Source organism: Melospiza melodia, chromosome 2 (genome assembly GCF_035770615.1).
Source record: "Melospiza melodia melodia isolate bMelMel2 chromosome 2, bMelMel2.pri, whole genome shotgun sequence".
NCBI classification, from domain to species: Eukaryota; Metazoa; Chordata; class Aves; order Passeriformes; family Passerellidae; genus Melospiza; species Melospiza melodia.
The window spans coordinates 82,869,958-82,894,820 of NC_086195.1; the positions used below are offsets into that span (position 1 = coordinate 82,869,958).

Below are 24,863 nucleotides of genomic sequence, written 5' to 3' on the forward strand. Positions count from 1 at the left end.
GACGGCGCGGAGGGAAGGGGAGTGGGACGGGGAACGCGCAAGCAGCAGGCTCCCGGGCAGCAGAGATGTGGAGGCAGCCGGGGAGATGAGGGCGACCCGGAGCAGCCGTGGCGGGGCTGTGGGGATCAGGCGCTTCCCCAGCGGGCGGCACTGGCAGCCGAGAGGGCCTCACGCCCCCCTGACGGCCGAGGCGGCCGCGGCCCCCTCCCGGCGCTGCCCCGGCCCGCCCCGTCGGGCCCCGCCGCCTCACTCCAAACGTGGGCCCGCGGCTCCCTCTGGCGGCGGCGGCGGGCAGGCCGAGCGGGGCCCAGCCCGGGCCCGCCGCCCTCACGGCCCGGCTGCGCGCCCGGAGAGCTGCTGCGGGGCGTCTTTGCAGTGACATTGTCCTCACACCCGGCAGGGCTCGCCCTTGAAGGACAGCGCTGGCCTGCCCTTGGCAGAGCCCCGAGCGGCGGGAGACGCGCTCCGCACAAGGAGCCCGCTGCGTTTGGGGCGGCCGAAAACGCCCAGGTTGTGTCTGTACCACCCCCGAGGCCGCCGGGGTCTGCTCTCCGCCAGCTGAGCGGTCCCATCAGCTGCTGGGACAAGTTGTAAGAACTAGTAAAAATCGGATCTTTCTCCTTCCACAGGATCCTCCAAGTTAAAGTACGGTGATTTTTTAGTGACGCTCTTCTTTCTGAAGAGGAGTAGAAGAGTTTGTCCAGCCTGTTGCTCCGTGGTAGGGTGGTAAGATTTGTACTTGGGTTTTATGTATGAAGAGGCTGGTGCTAGTAATGGTTTTTGCACACGATGGTTCAGACCTGCCACATTCCTTCAGATCCGTGTGCTTTTTCACTAGAAGGACGTGTTACACCTGAGAGCTTGGACTAATACAGAAGTCAAGCTTCTTGTGGCAGGGCAGAAGTATTCAGGGGAGAGTTAAGGGTCAGCTGTCAGAGAGACAGCTCAGTAGGACTGGAAGGGACAGAAGCACCTCTCTTCGACTCGTGAAGGTCTTTGTGACAGTGGCCAGGGCTGCTCTGTTCTGTTTGCTCTTAAATTTTACAGTCTGGCCCTGCATGAACCTATCAGAGGATCTGGACAGACCAGGAGCTGTGGGGCAGTGAGCTGGCAGCTTGTTAGGATCAGTAACTCCTAATTTTTTCAGTGCACACATGAGAAGTTTCTGGAGCACTCGAGCATGTTAAGCACTCCTCTTTAAATCTCCCTGAAATCTGAGTTAAGTGTAACTATAAAGACAGCCCTAAATAAGAGTTCTTCTAGAGCAAGGCACGATTTTGCAGCTGAGCTTTGCTAACAGCTGCTGAACCACTACCTGAGTTATCCTGAAACCCCCTAGCACTCAGGGCTGGGTACCTGATCTAACATAAGCCCTATTGAAAAAACATTAAAGAGCTATCTGGGGATCTGTTATAGACTTGTAAACTACTGGCAAAGCTGGAAGGATGTTAGAGGACAAAGGAAGCTGGGATGATTAATCCTGGAGTAAGAAAGGTGTGAACAGGGGCATATCCAAACACACATAATGGCTCTGGATAAGGAAACCACACACCTGAATGCCCATAAAGAGTTGGTGATTCAAGTGAGATAGATTATCAATATTAATCTGACATTAAGTCTTCAACGATAAAACAACTTCAGGATGATGTGTAAGATTTTTAGACAAGTTTAACAATGGCTACAATTTTTAGTAGAATGAACAAAAAACGTACTTTTTTCTACAGCAGCTTGTTCAAAATAAGCCTGGAAAAGGTAGGACAACATTTCTTTAAAAGAAGTGTCAAAATCAAAATCAAACTAATACACCGAAACTTTATCATTTGCCGTCGTTTCAAAGTTGTCTAGCCTATTAGCACTCATGTAAAGAAATTAGGCCAATATCCAGACAAACATATCTGGAAATGAAATGATTATATATGTTCTCTGAAATGTTTAAATTTAGGTTGTGTTAAAGGGGTTGTTGTTTCCTTACTAAATCACTGTCCAATGTGACTGAAATTTGACGTCTTACAACAGTGGGGCATACCCAAAATAACATATTAGGGGTTTTGTTGGCAGTTTGGCAGTGGTTTTTGGTTGTTTCTTTTTTTATTTTTTTTTAGGTAATTCATTAATGGTATCAAAACCATGTTTTCTCCCCACTCCCTAACGGATCACGTTGCACACATCCCACTTTGGGGACAGCCATTTTAGCCTGTTATGTCACAGCAACATTGGCAATGCTGGCACTTATGTCTGAATTTGGATCCAGTGGTCACATGAAATGAAGAGCCAACAGTCTCATGCCCCTTTAAATATATTTTTCTGAGAGTTCTTGTGGTCAGTCATGTCAGCCCTGATTAAATGAATCATAGTGTGAAGCATGATCCCTGTATATGGCAGTGGGAATTTACATGCCAGTGATGGGATAGACTTTTCAAGTTAAAAGAAAGTTTTAAGCAATTTAAACAGTGCTAAGATGTTTGAGCTTCCAGGATGGAACACGTACAAGCAGACTTACCAGCTTTGACAAACAAGCTGTAGAGGAAAACCTGCAAGCTCAGGTAACAGCTTGCAATGTCCAGAGACTTCAGAGCATCACTTATCATTGCTAGAGATTTTGGAATTATATGGTGCAGAATGCCATGTTTTTGCAATTGGCATTGTTATAGCTCACTTGCAAAGAGAGTTGTAGGGAATCAGTCCTTTGAAGGTTTCCTGATTCATAGCTTAGACGGCTCTTAGAAGTTAGCAGCTCTGTCAGGAGCATGTCCTAGGACTGTGCTTCCAGTGGGGACAGCAGGAAAGGAGCAGAAATATGTTCCTCTGCAGTCCTGAGCCTGCCTATGCTATTCCTCTTTCTCTGGTAGCAGGGAAGCTGGGAGAGAGAAAGAAAGGGCTTGGCTGTTTTCAGCTGAGAAGCAGGGAAGAAGGAAAAGAGAAAAAATTAATAATGCAGCTGTGTCACCTGGGTTGTTCTTCATTGCTGCAGAAGCTTCAAATTGATTTTCAGACTTTGCTGAGAAGCAAAAGCCTTTGCCAAATGGTGCTGTAGCTGGGTTTACATGGACACAGGGTACAGCTCCTGAGTTCACTGCCATCCTTGCAGAACTGTAAACTCTGCATGCGGCAATTAGTTCATCCCGTGCCTTACACTGCTTCAGGCTACTTGAGTTCTGTATTGTGTTCACAAGCTTCATCCTTATCTCCTGTTTTTCACTGCATTCATGCTGTATTTGTGGTATGAACAAACAACTCCTGTTCTTTGTTCATTCTTCCACTCAAGTATTTTTATGTTGCAGTCTGGGAGACTGGTAGGACTGCTACTGAATTTGGAGATCATGCTTTGCCAGCAAATGTGCTGGGAAGCTTCTAGGAGCAGTGGTGTCCTTGGGTTGCCATCTCCCAATGGTTTTCATGTTGCTGTAGTGAGAATGAGCAATAAGCTTCTACTTTTCATTAAAAATGTCCTAAGTCTATCCAAGGATGGAAGATTTGGAAGCAGACAACCTTGGGAGCTTTAAATTCTGCTTTGAACAAGAGAATGAGGATAAGACAGTTGTAAAAAAGGCTTAAAATTGGTGCAATCTTAAGATTTCTAAAGACTTTTAATTATATAAACATTGAATATCTCATCTTACATAGACAGGCTTTGGAAAAGCTTGACATCAAAGATCTGCTACAAATATCTGCTACAATGGGAAGCAAAATGTGTGGAAATTGTAAGCAATTTGTATGTTAACCAGAAAGAAGTTTAATACCTTATTCTGTACCTTGGCCATGGCTATTTTTATATTGCAATTGACCCACAGGTCTCAGCATGGGTTTAGATGATCATGTTCATCCTGCCTGATGCAAGAGTGTTCATTACACAGCTCACAACATTTCAATGCCCTCTTTTTTTTCACAGGCTCAGGTGCCCATGTGAGAGCAGAGATCACTGCCCTTCACCCTGAGACTGGCACAATTAACAGAACCGTCTGTGAAGCATTTCTCTCCTTCTGAGATGGACTGTGGGAAGAGCATGGAAGGTCTCCCAGCTCTTGAACGAACCAGCCTGTGCTCATGCTGCAAAGCAGCTGGTTCCAGGCACATTAGTGCAAGAGCCTTCATCACTGCTGTCAAGTAAAAAGATTGACACTGTCTTAACAAAGAGCTCAGGGTGGGAAAATGTGTGTGGGGGGGTGCTTGTAAATCTTAACTCGGCAACATGACATAAATCGGCAAATATAGGTGAGGGAAAGCCTGAACCCCTGTTTGGTCACACTGCTTAGGTGTTGCCTTGCTGTTACAAATGGACCTTTCCCCCAACTCCTCACAAAGGGAAAGGTTGGCACACTGCAGGGTGGGTAATGAGACATTTGGTGCCATTTAACTTTTACCAGACATCACTTCCTGGCCCTTTTCTACTAAGGAGTACAAATATGGTCTTAATGACTCTTACTGATAGAGGATATCCTCGTGGATGACAATTTCCTTCCAAACCTCAGATATTTCAGTTTCCACCTTGACATTAAAGTGTAAGCATATCTGAAGTTGAGTTTTCATTAACCTTACAGTGTGTGGATGCAATGAAAACAATGCTTCAGAGGACTTCCCATGCTGCCATGCACTTGATCAGGCTCATTTTCCAGGCTGTGTTAAATCACTGACAGCAAAACATGCCCACTCTTCCATCCTGTCCAAGGCAAGGACAGTAATGCATGATATAAGCTATTCCCAAATGCAGGGTATGTCCTGCAGTCACATGCAGTGTTTAAGGTTGCAGCACAATCCCTGGCAGATTTTCATCCCATGGCAGCTAGCCTGGACATGGCTCAGGAGCAACACAGAACTGTTCCCTGTAGGTGCTATGGATGAACCACCAACACTTGAGGGGAAAAGGATTTAGTTATATGGATGTGAGCAGCAGTTTGCCACTTATCCCCTGATAAGTCAGATAACAGATACTGACCCATTTGATGCACTGGTATAGATGTCACTTACAAGTCCTGGTTAACCCTGGAAGATTCATGGGACATCTGTTGAGACTGGGATAAAGCGTGATTGCAAAGTGTTAGCACAGTCATTTATGTTTAAGAATGGAGGCTTATCCCACCTCAGTGTGTTTCTCCTCCCATCCCAGTGCTCCATCCTCCACAAGTGAGAAGACATTAATTTTGTAATGGATGCTCAGTCAAAAGCACTTCAGCAGAAGTCAGTGGAAAAGTTGACATACTATTAAGCAGGAGCGAAGGCTGAAGCAGCCATCCTAGAAGAAAACAAATGGGACCATCCAGCACACGTCTCACCAAATCTTTCAGATGTGGTTTGTGTGCCAGAAAAAGGCATCTGAGGCTATATTCAATACAGATCAAATAACAGAACCTTAGGTGCCTTTTGTTGGTTGAATCCACACTGCCTGGTAAATATGCTCTCCTATGTATGCAGTATCACCTGGGCACCAAATGATTTATTGTCTCTGGGTTTTCGTTTATAAAACTGACAAAGTCGGGGCTGATAAATGCTGATATATGTTAAATTCAACCAGCTTATGATAAAAGTTGCTTGCCAAGTGGCGACAGCTGGCCGCCTCAGTAAACATGTCACATAGCTACCTTCACCCCTGAGGAATGTTGATTGCTATTTGATATAATAAAGCATTTTAAGGAAATAGGCAAGGAGGTTAAATGCAACAGATACATAATGCTACCAGCCATAATGTCTACCACTTAAAAATTTACTGCCAAGTAGCAAAACAGCTAATACCTACTTCAGTGATGCCTGCCAGGGCAGTGATAATGCCTGTGAAATAATGATAATCACAGTGCTTCTCTATTTACAGGATACCATTGCTGAAGTGTCATGCAGATGGCTATGGAGGGAGGAAAGCATCTTATTGGGAGGGGAGGTCAGTTCTGCTCTGTACAGCTAAGTTCCTCCAGATGCATCTACTGTGGTGGGTGGGACATTGGACCAAGCAAAACCTGGAGCCTGGTGTGAACCACGGCTAACAGAGAGTGCATCCAGCCCCTGCTCCTGGATGTGCTCATCAAATCCAGGCACTGAGTGACACCATCAGCCCTTGGTGCTCTTGAGGCTAGTCTGTGTTGTAGGCACTAACACTTCTACATTGATTCTGAGGCATGGCAGGAGTCTGAATTTTCTCCTTGCTTTATCTCACATCTTACTTCAAATTTGTGCCTGACACAGAGTTTGGGTCTGAGGCAAGATGCAGCTCATGAGTGGACTTGGGTCCATACTTAGGTGCCAAAGGAGCACTTAGGTAATGTGACTGGGAAAATCAGCAGAGCTTGGGGGCACCAAAAGCCATTTCAAACCTGGTAGAGAAGTGTGGGGAAGCACCTGTGTTCAGGAAAACCTGCTCATTTTTTCCCAAGCTTTCCATTGGGCTAATTAAAGGTATTGCTTCTGCCACAAAATTTGCCCCATTTACAATACTGAACCTTTGGGCTTGTACAGTGCTAGGAGTAGCAAGGCACTGGAAGCCTTCACTGTCATATAAATCATAAATTAGTAAAACATGAAAACCTGATGTTGGCATTTCCAGCACTGGAAAAGATTCATAGCATGATTTACAGACCTACCTTGCACCGAGTAGCAGCTATTTTATGAATCACTATTTCTGTCACATTGATTTAAAACAAACCTGAAAACTCCTCCAGAGCATACTGGCCTGGCTCAAGAGCACTCCTTTGCCCTCTGCGGTGGTCCTGCAGTTCCATTTAATAAAATATTCTTGTGTAGTTTTCTTCTAGTGATGTTCTGCAGAGCATAAATGTACTCCGTGTGTGCAGAAAGAGATGGGCCTCTGTTTGACCCTGCTGGAATTTACTGGAGAAATTTTATTTAAACCTGGGACCAGATGTCACATCCTTTCTCCAGTGCCACAATTCAGGACCAAGTAGTTCTTGCTTATGTTTGCTGGTTTTACCCTGTTGGGATTACCATATTGTCATATTTAAGACATGTAGTGCTTTAGAGGAAAAGCATCTACATATTCTGTGGGACTCCTACTGTTGTTTTGAGTGTCTGGCCTTGTGAGAGTAACCAACAGTCTGATGGTTTCATTGCCCTGAGCTTTCTCCCCTGCAAAATGCCCCTGCCCATGAGACAGCATTTTAGGTCAATATGCCCATGTGCATAACACAGAAGAGCCATGGGTGGCCAGGCAGAGCCGTGTCACTAAGCTCATACATGTAAAACTCCTGAGATACTCAATTAGAAGCTGTTACTAAGAAAGAATAGCAGGTAGGACTGGGAGCTTCTTCCTGGATTTCACTTTACTCCCAATTTTATCTCACTCCTCTCCCCAGGGTCACAGGGGGATGGGGAATGGGACTGTGCTCAGTTCATCACATTCTGTCTACACTGCTCCTTCCTCTTCAGGGTGAGGACTCCTCACACTCATCCTCTGCTCCAGCATGTGGTCCCTCCCACAGAAGACAGTCTTCCATGGATCCTTTCCATGGGCCACAGTTCTTCACAAATTGAAGACCAGAATGTCAGTGAAACGTAGACAGAGGGAAAAATTGAAATATATATGTCCTTATCCTTAAAACAGTCTCTGCAGGTAACTGTTCAATGTAAGACTGGAGAGCAGAAAGTTATAGAATACATCATTTTGTTGTGACTGGAGAAAAAAATCTGGCATCTAAATTTTCAGGTTAGTTTTCTTCTTCCAAAATTTTTGAAACAAAATTAATGCTTTGCACTAATATATATGTTACTGACACTGTTCTTCAGAACGGCTCCAGTGAGTATAAACATGATGTAAGGTGACTCACAGTACCTAAGGACAGGATCAATCACTACAACCAGCCCACAAAGTCTTGCAATTGTTTTTCAATTGAAAATGGGGTTCTGATTAAATAAATTTTTGAGAAGGTGCTTGCCTCTATTTCAGAGAATGCAATTCCTCTTATAATATGTGGTTTCATTTTTTTTTTCTGTAAAAATCAGAATTTTGATCCAAATGCTTCTTGATTGATGCTCTGGGAGTTTAAAAGTTATATTTTGATTAAATTGAATAAACATCTTTTATAATAACCATATTTAAATTTTGTGTTTAGGGCTACTGACTGATTTTATCACCTTACCAGGCTGTTTTGAGTTCAAAATCCTGATTTATACCTTGTTTTTTAAGCATGTGGTATCTGCAGAAATGTACCTGGAAAGACTCTCACACCTGAGACAAAGTGATCCAGGACATCAGCTTTTTTGGAGATGTTTCCATTGTAACAACTTGTGTACCTCCACCTGTTGAAATGGCTCTCCTTGAATGTCTTTAACTGAAAATTGCAGACAGTATTTAATTTGCTTGTCTGTCAGCCTCTGGCAAAATAAAGTGTCAATAAGACAATAAGCATTTTTGTTCTTCACAGCTCTTTTGGTTAATTATAAGCCATTCTGGACCATGATTACATAGAGAAAGCCTCAAAGCTCCAGCTCCCTAAACTGAAATGATGGTCAGAATTTTCCAGACTGACAGGTGAGAAAGACAAGAAAATATTTTGTTTCTGCTTGGAACATTCATAATTGTCATTCATCCATTTTCAAGTAGGTGTCCTAATTAATGCCTATTCCAGGTTTATCCCCTAAGCCCCCTCCCATCCCGTGTCACCTAGTCATTTCTGTATGTGGAGAAGAGGTGCTGCCCATCTCTAAGAAAGGGTTAGCAAGTGCACTCCTCAGGGCTTTGTGTGGGAAAGCCCTTGCACAACCTACTGCCTTCATGCCTTCCTGGAGAGAACCTGCATCCTGTACAAGGACATGGAGCTGTATCCACCTCCCAGCGTGCACCAGCCTCAGGCACTTGAATGATGCATTCTGCTTAGCCTGGCAGTGAGTGGGTGGGACACAGCTATTTTATGTCCTTACTTTCACTGAATTCTTCGCAGACTATTTCCCTATAACACCTTCCTGTCACCTTCAAACAGATTCCACTTGGTCAGAGCTTCTGTCTCCACCAGCTGGGGGGGTGACAGCTGGTCAGGCTGTCTTGGAGTGCTTGTCCTAACTCCCTGAACTGAGATTTCCAATCTACTCACAAGCCGCACCCCTAACCCCCTAACTTTCTGATATTATAAACTTCTTTTAAAAGCGTCCTAGAATTTGTGCTTCCAGGTGCAGTCTTTGCTCTTCTGTACTCACGAACACTTTGCAAAGCACACCTGTTATCGCCTATCAAACTTGTAGGAAACTTGCAAAACTTGTATTTCTGTGTGGGGAATGAAAAAAACCTTGGGGGTCTGCAAAATTAAACCTGCCAAGCCTTGTGACAAGAGCAATCAGTGTCTGAGCTGGCCACCTACTTACACAGGACAATTTCCCCTCCAAGGGGGCTGCAATAACAGGTCTTTTCCCAGCACACAGCGCCAAACCTCCAGTAGGAAAGCAGGTAGGAAAGAGAAGATGCTTCTGCTGGTTCTGGGAGCAGCTTGGAGATGTCATTCAGCTCTGACAGCCCAAGCTGATGCAGCTCCTGCCCTAAGCAGAGCCGTGGCTGGGGACTACACACCAGTATGAGAGGCAGAAGGCTGGCAGCAGTGGCTCCTGCCATGCACTGGATGGCACTGGATGGCACTGGAAATCAGGCCACAAGAGAGCACAAGAGCCTTCTGCTCACCACCTCCTGTGGTCTCAAGGAAACCTCTGTCAGCAAGAAATAAAGGCTCAGACCACTCTTCAGTCCAAGTCTGGGAGCCAATGGTGCATCCCAGTGCATCACAGGACCTAAACTGGCTGATCACAGAACACTTCTGGTTCAGTTTTTTACAGCTTGTGAAAAAAATAACCAACCAACCAATCAATCAGAAAAAAAAAAAAAAACCCTCTTCAGGGAATCCAGGAGCAAAGGCTGATGTATCAACTTCCTCCAAGAACATCTTTCCTCTGGAGAATGGACTTTTTCTTGGTCCTTGTGCATGCCAGCCAGTGTTTTTCATGTCCATGCAGAGAAGCTGCAGGGGCTTCTATGGAAGGACACTTCCTTCTCTGTGCCTAGCCAGAAAGATACTGCAGGTGTCAGAGTTGGGGTAAAGGTGTTTGGGATGGGGGAGGAGGTCAGGTTCCTTGGTGACCTGATGACTTTAGAAAACCAGTGAAGTTCTGTGTTGTTTCCTGAGGCAAGAGGCTGCTCTGTCTTTCCCAGTCCTGTAGACAGCAGTTCCTCCCTCTTACTCTGAGACACTCCTAAGGTGCATGTTTCTCACCTCAGCAACTTACCCCCACTGCTGACTGTGTGAGAGAGATACCCTGACTGCAGAGCAGCTGACAAATGCATACAAGCCAGTGGCAAGATGGTAGGACATGTGGATACCAGGAGCATGCTGTCTCCCAGTGGCAAAGAGGTTACTGCTGGCTGGCTGGGCATGGCGTGACCTCCGCAAGGATCAGGCAAGTATTTTGCTTGGTTCCCCTGAGGCTGTACTAAGTGGCTGGCATGGCTCAGGCTCCAGGTACTGTCCTGAGTGTTTGTGGATGGAAAACAGGCAAGTGAGGGACATGAGAGCAGCCTGATACTCCCTCATTTACATCTCACCCAGGTGTGTGGGGCAAGAAACTGGAGAATATGCATCTTACACTTGGTATCAGGTTTGTGTCAGGCTAATGGCAATGTTTAGAAATGAATTAAGGGCTTTGGGCAGCTTCCCACCTCTTCCTTCTTTCCAAGCTCCAAAGTACAAGTGTCCTCACTAGCAGATAATGCCAAATTAAAACAAGAAGACATGTAGGTGGGATTTCTCTCCTGTAACTACAGAAGTCCAAGCCCAAGTGAGCTGTTGCCTTTGCAGCAGGTGAAGATTCATGAGCTAAACACATTGCATCCATCTGCCTGGTGCTCACGTTGAGTCACTGATTAGCAGGGGCCATTTGCCTTTCCTGAGCACAGCTCAGAGGTTGTCTCTGAGGGCTTGGCTGGCTGCCTGGCCCTCAAAGGCAAAAATCTTGTGGAAAAAACATACAGCTTTGTGGTCTGCAGACAGCAGCCCCCAGAGCCCAGCCCTGCTGCTCCCACTGAGGGGGACTAAAACATTTGCAGCTGTACACAGGGAACAAGTGCAACCCTCAGCAAGAAAAGAGGTGCTGGCAAGGCAGGGTCATGGAGACAGAGGGACCTGTGCCAGGGTCTGGTTTGGGGGATGGCTGATGTGGGAAGCAGCACATGGACTAAGTACAAACCACTGGACGGCAGGAGGGAGAATGGGACTTTTGCTTTGATGAATTCTAATTTGGAAGCCTTTCCCCGCTTTGTTGTAACCAGAATTGCTGCTAGTAAAGTCCAGGGTAGAAAAGCAAAAAGGCCTTTGCACAGTATCCACAGGTGTTTAATTCAGCCGCCCAGTAAGATGTTCAGGATCCCAGGCACACACCTCAGGAGAGTCCAGGTCTCTTCTCGTCCCCAGAGGTTCCAGCAGACTTGTGGCACCCGGGCAGTACAAACATCATGGCCAATGGGGGAGTAGGGAGGGAGTGGCTGAGGGACATAAGAACAAGGAAGGAGCCAGTGGGGTCCCAACAACCCCTGAGGGAAGCCTCTCATGTCTCCCCGACCCACGGAATGCCTCCCAGGGTCCCCACACCTTTGGTTCATGGAGTGTCTAAGTCTAACGCTATAAAAAAGAAATGAGAAGCTTGTGTGAAACCCTAGGGAAGGGCACAGAGGGTGTTTGTGGTGTGGCCTCACCTCCACAAGAGTTTGCTTCCTTCAGCAACCCTTCCACAGTTCCTGCTTGGCTCCTGCAAGGGCACCAGAGCCCCAGAGGTTGCTGGCCCCATGTATCATGGCTTCAGATGGGAAGAAAATCCTAGAATGCTTTGGGTTGGAAGGGCCATTAAAAATCCTCTATTTCCAACCCTCCTGCCCTGGTCAGGTACACCTTTCACTAGAACAAATCCTTGGAGCTAATTCCACATGCCCCCAGAGCTAATGCTTCATCTCAGAAAAAGTGTTAAATCTATCTAGGCTTTGAAAACACACTGATATCAAATCTGAATTTAAAACAATTTATGCATAGACCATAATAACATTTTAATGGGGAAAAAATACACAGTCATTTCAAGCTTGAGGAGTCTAAGTACTATGGGTTTGTATAAATGGCTGATACGTTATTTGTTTATTGGGCAATCTGCTTTTTTACATTGTTTGTCAGGCTATATAATTTTAGGTGAAAGCTTTTTAGCATGCTGCACCTGCCAGAAGAACTTTCTTAATACACAAGTTTCTGCTCCAGTGTGCATAGAAAATAGACCACTAATTGCCTTCTAACCCACTCTAGCACTGTTAACCAGAACCTGGCTGCTCTGTAAATTAGGCAACCACATTAATGGTGCTGCTGCACAAACCAGCTGAGCACTACATAGTTGATTTCATTTGAGGTTCACAAGAGATTATTTACGGTAAGAGGCTGGTTTTGGCAACAGTAGTGCTCTTTTATTAAATTGTATGATTCCTAACCACAGTGGGGAACAGGAAGCAATCGCTTCATAGGACACCAGCCAAGAATGAGAGACCTGGAGTCTTTCACTGGGTTTATTTCTTGGGACAGGTTCCTTCCTTCCCTTGAGCCTTTGCCTGTATTGGTCTGCTCTGGATCTTTGGGCTACATATTACTCCAAGAGGAGGTCATCTTCTAGTTTGAGCTAGTGGTGGGACCATATGGCCCAGATGGCTGTGAGGTTTCTGAAAGCTGCTTTGCTACAAGTTGATCTCTCACTTCCTTCAGTTGCTATGATGAAAATACTCTCACGAAGGTTTCTGCAAAGCCACGTGGATTTTATTGACTGTGAAAAACTGTTGTAGATGCAATATAGGAGAACTGCCTCAAATGAAAAGATCTAATGGTCTTGCCTGGCTAGAAACCCCGTGGCTGGGTGTTGCTGTGTTGTAGCTCACCAAGCGGTGTTTAAGGGCTCATTTGCTCCTTGGCAGTGCAGACACCAGGTTTGTCAGGGGTTAGTGCAGACCACTCAGAGCTTTTACTGAAACTGAAATGAGCTGAGAGTACCAAGTGTCTCACAATCCCTCTGCAAGCACTCAGGGCTTGCTAAGAGCCAAGTCCAGAGGTGCCCTCCCAAGGATCAAATGCCCAATGCATTTTTTACCAGTAGGGAGAGACCGACATTCGACTCTCCCTTAATGTACTACAAGACCAAACAGTCTCCTAAGTCACACTGAGTGTTTTCTGACTGCTGCTTTTTAAAGCCTCCTGTTATTCCCAAAGCTTGGACCAAATACTGAGTTAATGATTACTGGGTGAAGTTTCAGTGGTTATTTTGAGGGGACAACCTTTTCCAGCCTACTGGACACCTGAGGCAGGACATTTAATCAATGTCTTTGTCCCTGTCAGCTGATGCATTAAATCAGATGGTGCTCAAGTACATAAAATCATTTCAAGCATTGACAATGTGCTTTCCAGTATGCAGGTAAGGAGCAATAAAACCTACATGCATCATTCAGAGAATAAAAATCAGGTCAAGTTTTCAATTAAATGTGCCAACATATACCCATTATGTGTGTGTAGTTCATCATCCCTTCATAAAGATATTGGGTTTTTTCCTAGTCCTCTATGTAACTGTGGATTTAAATAACAGCTTTATGAACTTGAGCTAGACTTGAATTCTGAATCTCATACAAAAATAAATATATTAATACTGAACAGAAGTAGTATACAAATTAAGGAAAATGATCTATAATTAAGGAATTTGGAAATAGTAGATGGAAATATAATTAAGAAGATTGGAAGAGAAAGTGAAAGAGAAAACAGATGAAAGAAAGTGGTGGAAGACAAGGCAAGGGGCAAGAAAGGCAAGCAGAGGGGTTTTGCAGATTGATGGAAATATTCATAGCTACATGGATCCTTGATATGTCTAAATTGCACCTAAAACAGTGTATTACAAAAATATAAGCAAAGCTAAGAGATGTTACACTGTACAGAAAATATTTAGATTATTTTATATGCAATGGAAAACAGTGCTCATTGCCACTGAGCAAGTGAGAAATCCATATTATTTAATTTGCTCCACATACTTTTGTCTTAGTGAATTGTCTGTGAGAAAATTCTAATTACTTTTCCTACATTTTTAAAACATGAGAGGTCCAAAAAGTTTTCAGAAGGCAGATGTTTTTCTGAAGACAGTTTTTAGAAGGCAGATATTGAAATAATGATATATTTTCAACTTAGAAATTATATCATTATTTCAATATTTAGAATTGAACGTGTGCTAATGACTGAATGAGCCTGTAAGCTGTAGATGGATACATTTCTCTTCCCTTTCTGGATAAACATTAGAACTAGGCCCATTGCAGTGTATTACACAGGCAAGGAAATACAAGCAAGGAAGGGGTTCAGCTGATACCACATCTATGTACTCTGTGACACTGCATTTTGTCTGCTGCCCTCTTCCTCCTCCTCTTCCTCTCCAGGACTCTTCTCTTATCCGCAACACGTAATAGACAAACTCAGTTAAAAAGTGCTGCGTTTATTCTACTTTGTCTCTGTAGGTGCTCGAGTTCAAGACTTACTCACTGCTGATTTTAGAGCATCCCTGCTCAGAGGAGAGAGGGATGGGTCTTCTTGTGGATTTCTTCTTAGCACTTCCCTCTGTGGAGTTTGAAAGTTTCTCAGCACCTCCAGAGATTATATGGTATCAGTTATGGAGGGAAGAACGAAATCTGATGCCTTGATTTCCAAATGAATTTCAGTCATTGGATAACCATATAAATACCTTCTGAAATCTATGTTAGACCAAGTGTCCTAAGGCCAAAAAATCTTCCCTAGTTCTTAGTGTTGACTTGAAGTGCTCAGAAGTGCTACTGGAGCTAAAAAAAAAAAAAAAAAGCCTGGGCAGCACTGGAAGGGGTAAAGACACTTCCAGAGCCCAGATCCTGTGTCATTGGGTGTTCACAGCCAGACTCCCCAAAAGCTTCTCCTTCTCTTGAGAGTACCTTGAGCTGCTGCAGACCAGCTGCCCAGAAAAGAAAGGTGTTTGCACTGGAAACCCATTCTGGAAAATTTTACCCAAGAGATTGACCAAGGTTACATCATGTCCCTTTGGTCAGACCTGCTGGAGCACAGCCCAGGTCCTGCTTCCCACTTGGGCAGAGGGATGGTGAGAGCACAGCCTCCCTCTCTCCTGGCCTCTAGACCCATGTTTTTCACTGTGGGCAGGGAATAGACCTTCAAACGCTTTTCTCTGAAGGGTGTTCACCTTATGTGTGTTTTTTTGCATAAATCACTTTCTTCCTCCATGCCCAGGGCTGGAGGATGGAGTGTGAGGAATACCTCCCAACTTTTCCCTGCAGGGCTCAGTATCACAGCTGCCACATGGTGAGCTCTCACTCAGTCCTCAGGTCCAGGCCAAGGATCTGCTTGCTTTTGTCCACCCCCAAAGGACTTGGCTGCTGAGTTTTAAGATGTATCTGTGGAACCTGTGTGATGTGCAGCAGTTCAAAGTTTGATTAAATGTAGGAAGCCTTGCACAGAGATATTGGTCTGGAGAGACACTGATGTGGCACAGCATCCCAGCAGGAATTCTAACATACTTAAATCCAGCAAAGAAACACAGCAGCTAAGAAAACAGAGCAGGAAAATTCTGTGCAGTGTTGCTGTCTCCAAATGTCAGCTGTTCCTGTTCTCTACTCACTTGGGATCATCCATACACCGTCACTTTTTCTTCCAGAGCCTTGCAAAGGAGGCAGTGACTCCACACCCTCCCTAGTAGGCATGGGCAGCTACTGTGTCACAGTTTCTCAGCTTCACTTCATACCGGTCCAAACGATTATAAGGAAAGTTTCCCTGCATGTTTGGTGAGAGGCAAAGATACAGAATGGAAAATTTCAGCTCAAGTGGTTGAAGTCCAGCAAAATTCCAATGGACAAACAAGAGGGGAGGACTGTGGTGAGAACTGCCAGGTGCCACTTGCCTGGCCAGGTTCTGTCTGAGCCCCAACCTCATGTGCCCCAAAGAGCCTGGGGTCTAGGGGAAAAATCAAGCAGTCAGAGGATGTGAGGAGGAGTTCTTTCAGGCTAATGATTCTACCCTGGATTCCTCCAGCTGTAACTTTCTGGATAAATAAATAAATAAATATACATATTGACTTTTTTTCTACACCAGTCTGGTATAATAAACATTTAGTAGAAAACAGAAAACTGTGTGGGGCAAACAACACAAAGCAGCTGTGTTTTCAGAAGGAAGGTTCACAGTATTCAAAGTAAATCCTCAGCTCTTCTTACAAGACAGTGAAAGTGTGCTCCCCTGGTGATAATGAAATAATGGATTTTGGGAAAGATGGAAAAAAATTCAAAGGTGTATATTAGAAAGTGTAAAAAGAGACTACATATGTAAAAGACTTTACAGCTTTCCCAAGGCAAATTCCCTGTATATTTCCTGGACAAGGTCTTGTTTAAAATGGTTGCGTAAACATGTGTCCCTGCAGTTCAAGCTCTCTTGTCTCACACCTGCAGTGTGAAGAAGCTGATGTGTGGTGGGAAGAGCAAACTGAACCTGCTGTGTGCCAATGCTGAATTGCTTAGAGGCCTAAAAAAGCTTCTTGCCAAAAAAAAAAAGCTGATGAACCAGTCTTACTTTAGGGCAGGTGGAATAGTTCGTGCTCTCATCTTTATCGTTAGCTCTAAGAGGGAAAGACAGATTTGTTTTCACATGGTTATTGATTATTAACCAGCTTTGTGAAAGGTTACCTTTTTGCTAGATACAGCCATGCTGGGGGGTTAAAAATCAATCCCTGGGAAAGCTCTGTTTCCCAGTCACCTTCTCCCACTGAGGTCCCTTGCCATGGATAGAGTTTACACGTGTTGGTTTGAGCACAGATGAGAGAGAAAAAGAGATTATTGTGAATATGCTCCACTCATCTTCAATACTTCTTTCCTGTCTAAATGTGGATTCCAGAAAAGGGTTTGTGCACTGAGAAGTCATTAACTATTATACAGAGAGAGAAAATCTAACCAGATTACTTTAGGAAGTGGCACTGAACTCTACTCCTTACTGTTGTATGCACAACCCTCTTCAGCTCTCTCAGAGATGCATATTTACCATTTTCAGGGACGGATTTGTGTCTGCAGAGCCCAGTTCTGAGGCAAGTGGGGCCATTGGCCATTCCCATCATTCCCATCGGCCTCCTCCATCACCCATTTTCCACATCAAGTGGATGATTTCCCTCTCCGGTGGGACACGTTTGCTGCTCAGAGTCTTCTCCTGCGAGCCCTCAGCTGTGGAAGGACTCCAGCCAAGTATCAGTGCTTGCATCCCAGGTCGAGGAGGCAGGCAGGGGTGATCCCTGGGATCTGGCTCCAGCCGGGCTCGCCTCCCCCAGGAACGCCGGGCTGCCGGACATCAGCATCCCCAGGACGTGGCAGAGGTCCCCAGTGCCGGGATACCCAGCGGGGCCCTTTTCCTGCACTGCGGCTCGCCACCTTGTTGTCAGAACGGCAAAGCGTGCCCTTATCGCCTGCTCATGCAGGCAGAAAGAAAGAGAATTAGCTCTAAATTATACGAAATTCATTTGCTTTGGAGGGTGAAGTGTTTGCTCTGTTTAGAAACGTTCGTTATAGAGAGAGGACCGCATTAAGACGCCGGGTAATGGTCCTCCCAGGAGATGAATCAATTTGCTCCGGGTTTTATGGCCTCGGGTTTGTTTGTCCGCGCCAGTTCCCCGTGGAAAACCCGGAGCAGTAAATGCTCCAGGTAACAGATCTCTGGGGAAGGGGCTGTCGGTGCTCCTCTGGGGTCGGGGCACAAGACATCTCCGGATCAAAGCACACCCGTGCCTGCAAGAGACCCGAGTGGAGGCATCTTGGGCGCGGATGGGGGAACCACCACGAAGGGAGCTGCGCATCCCCGCCGGCCGCACTCTGTCTGCGAGCCCCGCTGGGCCGCGCATCCTGCCCGGAATGCCAGGGGATGGAGGGGGCAGGTGCCGGGCGCAGGGAGCCTGAGCAGCAGCCACGGCTATCTGTAATTCCCGCTAATAAAATACTTTTTCACTATCCGCACTATAATTGGTTTACAGCCTTTTTTGTTTATTTATCCATAAGAGCTGCTGTTAAATGGCTTGGGAAAGCAATCGCTTAATGGCTCAATATTGAATCAAAGGCTCAGCGTGCTTTCTAAGAGATGGGGGACCCGCGTGAGTCCAGAGCGGAAACTCAAAGCGTAATGGACTGGGCGGGTTTATGATCCCACGGAGCAGGGCGCAGGAGCGAGGGATTGAGAACCCTCCTGCCTCGCCGCTCAGGGCGTGCATCGCCACTGGCCGAGCCGGGCCGGGCCGGGCCGAGCCGAGCCGGGCCGAGCCGAGCCGGGCTGGGCCGGGCCGGGCCTGCCGCACCCGCCCTAGCCAGGGCCGAGGGAGCGCACCCCGGCGAAGGCGGCCGGAGTGTCGGGAAAGCGGCGGCGGGAGGAGGCGGGCCGGGCCGATAGGAAGCGGGCCTGCACCCGAGCAGGAGAGAGCGGCGGCCGGGCCGAGCGCAGGGAGGCAGGGAAATGATCTTTGTCCCTTTCGGTAGCTCTCCGCCTCCTCATAGCCTCGTCACCAAGTCAACCGGCACCAGCTCGGAGCGCATTATCTCCGAGGGTCAACACATTGCAGCCCAAGCCGCGGGGAAGGCTCCCAAATTTACCTCTTGGACAAACAATCCGCTGCCTATCGCTCGCTCTGGCGATAGCATTGTGGTCCCCCACCGGCCGGTGCTGGCCTTCTCCCAGGGCTCCGGAGCACGGGTACCCCCGAGGGAGCGCCCTGCCCGTCCCTGGACACCCACATCCCTAGGGGAGATGCCCTCACAGCCAAAAGTGCCCTGTCGCTAAACCCCTCCAGGAGCCGAGTCTACCCAGGCCCTCCGAGGGCTTTCCTCCCCGGGAATCACTGAGGGAGCAGCAGCTTCTGGGCAGGCGAGGCGAGAGGGAAAAGATGAGTTTAAGCGCCATCCGTCGCGGAGCGCCCCGCGCATCGGCGCAGTGCCCTGAGCCCGGCGGGCCCCGCAATCCCAGCGCCGCGGGATCCGCACCCACAGCCGGGAGCAGCACCCAGCCAGCCGGCACCAGGCCGGGGGTCCGGGGTCGGCCCGGCTGAGGGGACGGAAGGAAGGAAGGCAGGAAGGGGCAGCGGGACCGGGGCCACTGCGGGTGGCTGCTGCGGCCGCGCCCCGCCCCGGAGGGCTGCGGGAGGGCTCACGTGGGGGAGCGGCGCCTATGGGGAGGCGGCGGGAGCCGGGCAGGGCGGCGGGGCCCGGCGGGGCCGCCAGCTGTCAAAGAGGCATCCCGGGCTCCGCCGGCGGGAGCAGCCTTATGTGTCCCTAAGCCGCGAAGCCCCCTTGGCCCCGCTCGCCATGAACACCGAGGAGCAGTATTACGCCTCGGCGCAGCTCTACAAGGAGTCGTGCGCGTTTCAGAGAGCCCAAGCGCAGGACTACAACCCCAGCCCCCCCGCCTGCCTGTACATGGGCAGGCAGCAACAGACTCCCTATTCCAGCGCCTTAGGGGCTCTCGAGCAAGGCAGCCCTCCAGACATTTCACCTTACGAGGTGCCCCCCATCACTGAGGATGCCGGGGTCTCCCACCTTCATCACCATCATCACCACCACCCTCATCTTCCTCCTCCCCACCAGGACGCGCTGCCTTTCGCAGACGGGGCGGACACGGGGGCTTTAGAGGAGCCCCGAGTGCAGGTGCCTTTCGCCTGGATGAAGTCCACCAAGTCGCACGCCTGGAAGGGACAGTGGACCGGTAAGCCCCGCCGCATCCCTCTGCCCCCCGCTTCTGTCCCACTCGGCGCTCAGTAGCTCTCCCTTGCACCGGTCCTGCTCCCACCGCTCGGATGCAGTGTGGAGCGGCCCTGGAGGGTGGTTTTCCCCCTGCCAGCCTCTGCAGACCCACTGCTCTAGGGCTGTTAGTGTTGGGTTGAACGCCGGGGAGAGAGCCGGCGCTCCAGCCCCCGCCGGCGGGCTCACCGCTCCCTGCGCCTCGGCAATTATTAACGAATTATTTTTCACCAATTAACTGATTGTGTCCAAGCCGGGACGTCGTGACGCCTCCCGGGAGCTGCTCCCTCGGGCAGCGCAGCGTCCCCCGGGCGCGGTGAGCTCCGAGCGGGGGCACCTGCGAGGTGGAGCGGGCGGGGAAGCGGCGGGCAGGGCGGGCGGGAGGGGACAGCCCCGGTGCCCCGCGTCCCTGCGCCCCCCGTGCGGCCGCGGAGCAGCCCCCGAGCCCTCAGGGCAGCCGCCGAGACCCTCCGAGCTGCCTCTCGGCTCTCCCCGGCGCAGAGCCCATCTCCCCCCCGGCCCCTCCATCCCTCTCCCCGGCGGGTTTTAGCCACAAATGCACCTCTCCGAGGGAAAAAAACAGGGCACGGAAAACAATGCACAAACGAAACAGAGTTGCCAGTGAGGGGAAGCAACTCTATCTAGGCAGAAAGTTCCGCTGCCCAACAATATTTCTGTCTCTGCCGGCACAATGTTATCGTGTCCTGCGCCTCCGTCACGCCTATACGGCAAATATTATATTAATGGCTTTGTTCAAATAGACAGTTGGAAAAAGGACCGGAGCGTTAAAATCTCCACAAAATAGTTTGGGAATTGCACGGGGCAGGCCGAGGGGGAGGGAAGGACAGATGGCTGTCCCCAATCTCCCTAGAGGCGCATCCGCCCACAGAGGTAGAAGCGAGTGCTGTCCCAGCCCGCGGACACCGCGGCAGGGATGGTGCCAGGGCGGAGGTGGGGAGAGGGAGAGAGAAAATCAGGTTGTTTTCCCTGAGTTTAGTGAATTTCGGGAATAATAATAATAATAGTAATAGTAATAGTAATAATAGTAATAATAGTAATAATAGTAATAGTAATAGTAATAATAATAATAATAATAATAATAATAATAATAATAATAATAATAATAATAATAATAAACAACTTTTGAACTACACCTCTTTTTTTTCTCTTTCTCCTGTACCCGAAGAATGACAAGACCAGCAGGAAAGCGAAACTTTCCCGGTGGAAGCATAAAATTCGTGCCTGTTGTCCCCAGCCCTCCCGGGAGGAGCGGGCAGGGGCCGTGCATGGCCCACATGGTCGGTGCGATGTGAGCGCAGGGTTCCTGCCAGAGCACGCCCGCAGGAGCAGAAAGGGGCACGGCGCTGTGCCGAGCGCGACAGAGCGCTCACAGCCAAACCCCGGCATTTTTTGTACAGTGTATGCGGCAAACTGTATAACCCGGTGGTTTATTTTTCATGGAAACCCTAGGGATTCAGGTGTCCTTGGAGGCTGCGGGCCTCTGCCCGGGGAGGCCGCGGTGAGCCCGGCCCGGTGCCACACGCCGTGCCCGACCCCGGGCTCTGCCGCTCACCCCGGGCTTATCGGCCTTGTCCCGGGCCCGACCGACCGCGGCCCTCCGACACACCTTCCCGGTAGCTCCAGTTTGGTTTAAAGTAACAGAATGAGGTGGTTTTTTTCAGATACAAACTCATGCATGCATAGGTTTAGATTTACCAACATTTTTATACATATATACACCGATTTTAATATTTATTTATACACGCACATAGGTATATAGACATCGCTATGCAAACGTTATATGTGTATTTAAATATATATTTTAAATAGATATATAAGTTTTATACATAGGTTTACATTTACAAACAGTGTATATATAAATACAGAATCATGGGAATAGGAAGATGAGCTGTGGGAGAGTCCACGTATCTCTCTTGAAATTATTATTTCATTCTGGCTGTTTAAAGCACCGTTGCCCGCAGATGATATCACCCCAGAAACGTTCCCAGAGGGGCGCTGGCACTGGCAAAAGCGGCCCTGAGTTTCCGTGCCCACCTCGGGCCCCTCTCCGTGTGCCCGCCTGCACTGCCCGTGCCCCGGTGCCCACGCAGGGCTGCGGCGGCCGCGCTGGGAACGGCGATCCCGCTGCCGTCGCTTTTTACGGGAACGAGAAACCCAAGGTTTCATCAACGCGGCGAAATGGAGCGGCAGCGGTCCAACTCCCGGCCCGACCGGGCAGCCGCACTAATTATAATGATTATTTTTGCTTTGTTTTAGAGGGGTTTCTTCGGTGCGTTAGTTTTTTTGGAGGGTTTTTTGATTTTTTTGAGGGGTTAAATTTTTCCATTTTGCTTTGGTTTGTGTGGTGGAGTTTTTTGAGGTTTTTTTTCTTACCTTTTTTTTTTTTTTAATTACTTTTTAAAAATTAGTTTTAACGAGAACCCGAACAATTGCGGCCCTGGATCCGGGAGCCTTTCTGAGCTTCCAGTGTCACGCAAACGGTGGCACGTGTGTTTCTCCCTCGGCTCCAGAGACGGCGCTTCCCTGAAAACCTCATCCAAATCACCGCTAAAACATATTGAATTATTGCAAAATAAAACAACAGCAGCGGTGACTGCCGCCAGCAGCACCACCTCGCTCTGCCCAGCAGGACAGCTCCCCTCGCCCCGCTTGCTTCCCCCGCGCATCCTCCGCGCCGCGCAGGGGTGCTGGGACGTGGTGCCCGCAGCCCGAGGGTGCGGCCGGGCGGGCCCGGGCTGACTCTCGCTTCTCTGCAGGTGGATCCTACATGGTGGAACCGGAGGAGAACAAGCGGACGAGGACGGCGTACACGCGGGCGCAGCTGCTGGAGCTGGAGAAGGAGTTTCTCTTCAACAAGTACATCTCCAGGCCGCGGCGCGTGGAGCTGGCTGTCATGTTGAACTTGACCGAGAGGCACATCAAGATCTGGTTCCAGAACCGGCGGATGAAATGGAAGAAAGAAGAAGACAAAAAGCGAGGGGCGGGCAACAGCAATGACCCCGAGCAAGACTGCGTTGTGTCCTCCGGGGAGCTGCAGACCAAGTAGGATCTCCAGCCGTGTCCCGCCGGGAACCTTCCCTCGGGAGCCTCCAGGGACCTTCTCGCCCCAAGCCTAGTCGCCAGAAGGCAGCAGGACTCTCGGTGAGCCGCGGGGAGCTCCACGGCCCGGGACGAGGAAAAGGATGGGACGTGGGAAAGAGCCGAGAGGCTGGGGCCAGCTTCCCTCCGCCGTGCCGTGCCGTGCCGTGCCGTGCCGTGCCGTGCCGTGCCGTGCCGACCCACTCGCGCCTTCCCCCGGGGAAACGCGGTGCCTCCCCTCCGAACCTGGCGTTCTCCGGAGGGTGACTGTAAGATGCCCAGCTGTGTCAAGGGGAGGCTCGCTGCGGGCGCTGGCGCCGGAGGAGGCCGCGGAGAGCCGCCGGGATGCTGGCGAGCTGGGCCCCGCTCCCCGGGCCGCCCGCGCCTCAGCGAGCGCTGCGGGACAGCTTCCCCCGGGGAAGGCGGGTGTCAGGCGGCCCCCGACGGAGTGTGCCACCCCGGGTGCACGGAGAGCTCCGGACACCGGAGGAGAAGCGAGAGCACGCTGCCTTCCTTGCCGCCCGCAGCTGCCGTCCCGCCCGTCCGTCGGTCCACAGGCGCGGACACGGGCCCGAGTGTCCCGCACCATCCACGGGCTGGCACGCCGCCGTCCCCGTCCCTTCCAGTCCCCCAGGGCATCGGCTCTACCGAGGACTCTCTCAGGACTGTTACTTACTTCTTTGGAAACTGGGACCTGGTTTCTTTCGTTTTCTTTTGGTTTTGGGAAAGAAAGATGGGGGAAGGAAAAAAAAAAAAAAAAAAGAGAGGGAAAAAGAATTAAAAATTAGAAAGAAAAAGCCCACTTGTCCTGCGGGCAGGATTTGTCTCCCCCGATGACCGGCACAGGTAGCCAGACCCTCCTCCAGACCCTGCGCTGCTGCCCGCGGTGCCCCGCGGCTCCAGGGCTGCGCTCGCCGCTTCCAGGGCTCAATGCGAGCCCAGGGATGCAGCAGAAAAAGTCGCGGGTGCTCTCCGGGCGGCGAGCAGACAGCCAGATATATCCGGGGGTAGGGCTGGTTCAGGGGCATTGTCCTTTGGGAAAAAGCTCCTGCCTCTCTTCCAGCTCTTTCGCAAGCTCGGACTCTGCCTTGGAGAGGAGCAACCTCTCTGCGGCATGAGCTCCTGTCCCGGCGTGGCTCTCTGCGTGGTTTGGCTCTGCAGACTCGGGGCCTTTTCCTGGGCGCTGCTTTTGGGCCGGCCCGGTGTGCGGGAGAGCTCGGCTCCTCCGGGCTGGAGCGGGACGGAGCCCGGCCGGGGCTTCCCCGAGGAAACACGGGTGGCGGAGTCCGTGCCGGCCGCCCGGGCCCAGCCTGGCTCTCCCGCTTCCAGGAACAGCTTCCCCGTCCCGACAACGGCGGGGAACAATTCACAGCCCACCTGGGAACAGAAAACACCGGCTGGAAGGAAGCGGGAAGTGTCCGGTTTGCTGTCGGTCAGGCGGCTCTGCCTGCTTCCCTCGACGGGAAGGTTCCTGCCCCGTTCCCGGCAGCAGCAGCCCCTCGAGCATCCCTCGGGGACCGCCACGGGCCCTCCGGCGCCATGGGAGGAGGAAAATGAGGACAACCTGTCGCACCATGGCCAGAGGATGTTCCCAGTCCCTCGGCTGAAAGCGAGGGGGAGAGCAAATAGCTTGGCACAGCTCTTTGGGGGTTTCTCATTTCACATGGAACTTCTAACACCCAGGTGGAAACTTGAACTGAAGGTCTAATTTGTCTGTTGCTTTTCTTTCCTCGGGGGACATTGCTGTCTGTGTGCAAACAGGACTATTTCTGGTACTTTTTCCTGCAAGTTGCCTGAGAAATTTATCATCCGAGCTTGTATATCCTTGTTCATCAGTCAATGGGTGAGAACTGTTACTAATCATTATATGAGCAAAATTCAAATAAAGCTGTTGTGCTTAAGAAGCAAAGCACCATATTAATTAAAGTAATATTTCTTAAACTTTTGGGGGACATGAAGCCATTTTTAAACCTCAGATCTTTTAATCCCTATTCATTAGCATTAA

General features: G+C 49.4%; 1 protein-coding gene across 1 annotated transcript; it reads left to right on the forward strand.

Moving 5' to 3' along the window:
- The first annotated feature begins 19,238 nt into the window (after nt 1-19,238).
- Nucleotides 19,239-23,181, forward strand: PDX1 (pancreatic and duodenal homeobox 1). The gene is made up of 2 exons (XM_063150478.1): nt 19,239-19,724; nt 22,537-23,181. Exons 1-2 carry the CDS (start codon nt 19,328-19,330, stop codon nt 22,824-22,826), a joined length of 687 nt encoding a protein of 228 aa, XP_063006548.1. The 5' UTR covers nt 19,239-19,327; the 3' UTR covers nt 22,827-23,181.
- Nucleotides 23,182-24,863: the final 1,682 nt, after the last annotated feature.

Excerpts from the sequence above, each read along its gene's own strand:
- PDX1 (XM_063150478.1), top strand. The coding sequence starts at position 19,328 with ATGAACACCGAGGAGCAGTATTACGCCTCGGCGCAGCTCTACAAGGAG. Across the intron at positions 19,725-22,536 it reads CTGGAAGGGACAGTGGACCG|GTGGATCCTACATGGTGGAA; the intron begins GTAAGCCCCGCC and ends GCTTCTCTGCAG.